This window comes from Trypanosoma equiperdum (genome assembly GCF_001457755.1).
Source record: "Trypanosoma equiperdum strain OVI genome assembly, contig: ctg_1409, whole genome shotgun sequence".
Lineage (NCBI taxonomy): Eukaryota > Euglenozoa > Kinetoplastea > Trypanosomatida > Trypanosomatidae > Trypanosoma > Trypanosoma equiperdum.
The window spans coordinates 1,943-5,119 of NW_027123404.1; the positions used below are offsets into that span (position 1 = coordinate 1,943).

Genomic DNA, 3,177 nt, shown 5'->3' on the forward strand with positions numbered 1-3,177 from the left:
TAGATTTAGAAAAATATCACAAACTTATTCTGAGGTGAAAAAGAAAAAAGTCAAGAAAAAAAAAGCGCCATTACGTCACTTCACTTGGGCTCACCATTTCGATAATGTCACCTCTTCACTATTCTGAAAATAAATTAATTAACAGTGTTTTTCCTTCACCTGTAGCGCGCAGGGAAGTGAAACAACCACGGAATATAAGATATGGTTGATAATTTATTGCATTCGCTTCACCAATAAGGGACCGTAAAACAACAACAACAACTAATTAGTACAAGCCAACTGCGAAAATAGGATACCTGTGCAGAATTAATTTTGTCCTCTTTGGTGTGGGGAAGAGGAAGGAGTGGGGATGTCATATTAAAAGCAAAACAACGCAACTGCAGCCGCTTGCATCATGGTTCCCCTTCCCCAAGTTTTGCGAGCACATGCGTGCGGAAGGCAGAAACATAACGACGTTACGCCACGCGTCAAGCCGCTGCTTCATAAATTAAGTGGAATATATTCCTTTACGGCTACAACTGTTTCCAATAGCCAATACGCCGCATCATCGTCACAAACAAAAAGACTTTGTTTCACACATTTTAAAGGATTTGACCTCATGAGAGAACGAAACTGCCAGGCATCACACCGCCGCAATGCAACATTTCCCTCAGCCACATTTTGGGAAATCATCAAATCCACTAAAGGCATGACAGCAAGCACCGGCCCTTCTTTTAAGTTCAACTTCATTCGGTCTTTTGTCAAGCGACATGAATGAGTTTGTGTGTACCGACACATATTTAGCATTAACTCCATGGGAGGCACAATACTGTTTTCGGAAAGAATTTGCAGGAACGTGGCGGCAGCATCTTCCACATCACTTTTAAATGTGGCGGGTGGACTTAACTGACGCTGCCAATGCGACCACGAGGAAGTTGAAGTTGTGCGACATGCCTGAATTGCAAAATACAAGGAGAGATATAACAAATCAAAGTGTTTAGAAACATGTGGTGATGAACAGGCTTCCTGACAGGACTGCAATGGTGGCATGAGCCCCTCAACATCATCATCATGAACGTCATCTACCGTCCAAACAGTTGTGCACGGGACAGCGGCCACAATACGATTTTCTGGAGTCTCAGCGAGAGTAGAAAAAAGTTTCAGAGGAAAACCGTCTTGAGGAAAAGAGCGGCAACGAAGATATGGAGCAACACCAATTCCCAGTGAACGCATACAACTTAAAAAAAACGCATCCTCTCGAGTGAAGGACGACACGGCAACTGTCACGCTCTCATTTCCTTTGCGCATGTACCGACTACGCATGTTACATACACTACCTGTAGAGAGCCACCTTCAGACACATTAATATGTCAATGTATTTTTTTAAAAAAGTAAAAGAAAAGAAAATAGTTAAAGCAGTGAAGAAAACCTCACTGAATTTTCTCAACATGCAATTGCAAATCGTTATTTTCGTTGTTGTTTTCTCTCTCTCCCTCCTTTTTGTATCGCATGATAACAAAACGAGCCATGAATATTATCATAATTACTGCGTTACACGTTCGGTGCCACATGTTCTTTTTATCAAAAAAAATCCTCATGTGACGGTTGGCACTTTAGTGTACAGATCAACTTCACCTGATTCATCTTTCTTCGCGCAGAAAAAATGTAGACCGAAAAAAAAATAAAATAAAGAAGAAAGAACAATCGTACTTTCTCCTCTTCCTATCATTGCGATCCCATGAAATCAAGCGAAAGACGCGTACTTATTCCCATTCCTTGAAGTTCTTGAAGTAAAAGCTTGAAAGCGTAAGGGACATTTACACGTGAGACGGTATTTTTGGCATTGCAGTATGAACAGTAGCCGTTATAACCCATAAACCCACAGCAGCGGCAAATATCAATTGTGAAGAGGTCAGAACTCACAAGAAGTCGCTCATTAAGGAGGTTGGATGCGCCATATCCAACCATGCAATCTCTTTCCATTTCACCAACACGCAAACCTCCACTGCGGGATCGGCCTTCCGTGGGTTGCCTCGTCAACATGGAACGGGGTCCAGTGGCACGAGCGTGCATTTTGTCAGTAACCATGTGTTTTAAGCGTTGGTAATAAATGGGGCCAAAGAAAACATAAGCCCGCAGCATCTCCCCCGTTACGCCTGAATAGAAAATATCTTTTCCGTGATAATTGTATCCATGCCGTATCAATTCCTCACCCAGATCCTCAGCCTTATCACCACCAAAGGCAGTGCCATCGCCGAACTTCCCCGTGAGTGCACTCACCTTTGAGCTAACGAGTTCCAGCAACTTTCCAACTGTCATACGGCTCGGGAATCCATGAGGATTCATGATCATATCCGGGCAAATGCCTTGCTCGTTGAAGGGCATGTTAACACCATCAGTGATGAGACCCACTACTCCCTTCTGCCCGTGCCGCGAGGAAAACTTATCACCGGGCTCGGGGCCGCGAACTTCTCTCGTGACAACTTTAATTTTTTGTTCTACATCCATTGATCTATCCGAGTCACCGGGAGGTGAGATGACCACATGATCCACAACAGCAGGCTGAGGGTATTTATATACGAGAGGATTAGGCCTTGGTTCCATGGACGGCACGGGAGTGTATTTGTTTACCAAAATATCAAACTGACGAACGACCGCCCCTTTACTGGCAATACCATCGCTATTAAGAGCACTGTGTCTCCCAACATTTGAATCTGCTGGAAGAATTATATCATACTCACCGTTGGGAAGCCTTTCCAGTTCCACCTCGTGCTTGCGGAGAACAACACAACGGCCGTAGCCACGATCGAGCGAACTGCGGTTGTAGACCTGAGCGTCCTCAATATCGTAACCGCTATAGCTCATAACGCATACCATCGCATTAATTCCTGCACCTAATATTTCGTAGTTGGTTAGGTTCATAGCCTTCGTCCGGCAAAGGGGCCGTTGCGGGTAAGCACCCAACATAAGTACTGTGTCCATTCTAATGTACTGATTATACGCAATGGTTCCAAGAGCTTGCTTGCCCATGGCTGACTGGAATGTGTTTCGTGCGGATTGATTGTGATGCGGAAAGGGAATAATGCCAGCGACAACCCCAAGCAGGGAAAGGGGCTCAATCTCCAAGTGGGTCGTGTACTGCTCAATGTCTTTGGGGTAGACTGCTATGAGACAGTCATTTGCCTCATTTACGTCAAT

General features: G+C 44.4%; 1 protein-coding gene and 1 pseudogene across 2 annotated transcripts in view; both read right to left on the bottom strand.

Moving 5' to 3' along the window:
• Positions 1-480: 480 nt before the first annotated feature.
• Positions 481-1,302, bottom strand: TEOVI_000524800 (uncharacterized protein; the record flags this gene model as incomplete). The annotated part of the gene is made up of 1 exon (XM_067221314.1): positions 481-1,302. The coding sequence occupies one exon, from the start codon at positions 1,300-1,302 to the stop codon at positions 481-483; it is 822 nt and encodes a 273-aa protein (XP_067077415.1).
• Positions 1,303-1,704: 402 nt separating this feature from the next.
• The window catches only part of TEOVI_000524900:pseudogene, a 3,391-nt pseudogene continuing 1,918 nt past the window's right edge, over positions 1,705-3,177 (bottom strand). Inside the window, exon 2 of the mRNA in view lies at positions 1,705-3,177. This exon is cut by the window's right edge and continues 9 nt beyond it. Within this exon, the coding sequence occupies positions 1,705-3,177 (1,473 nt within the window).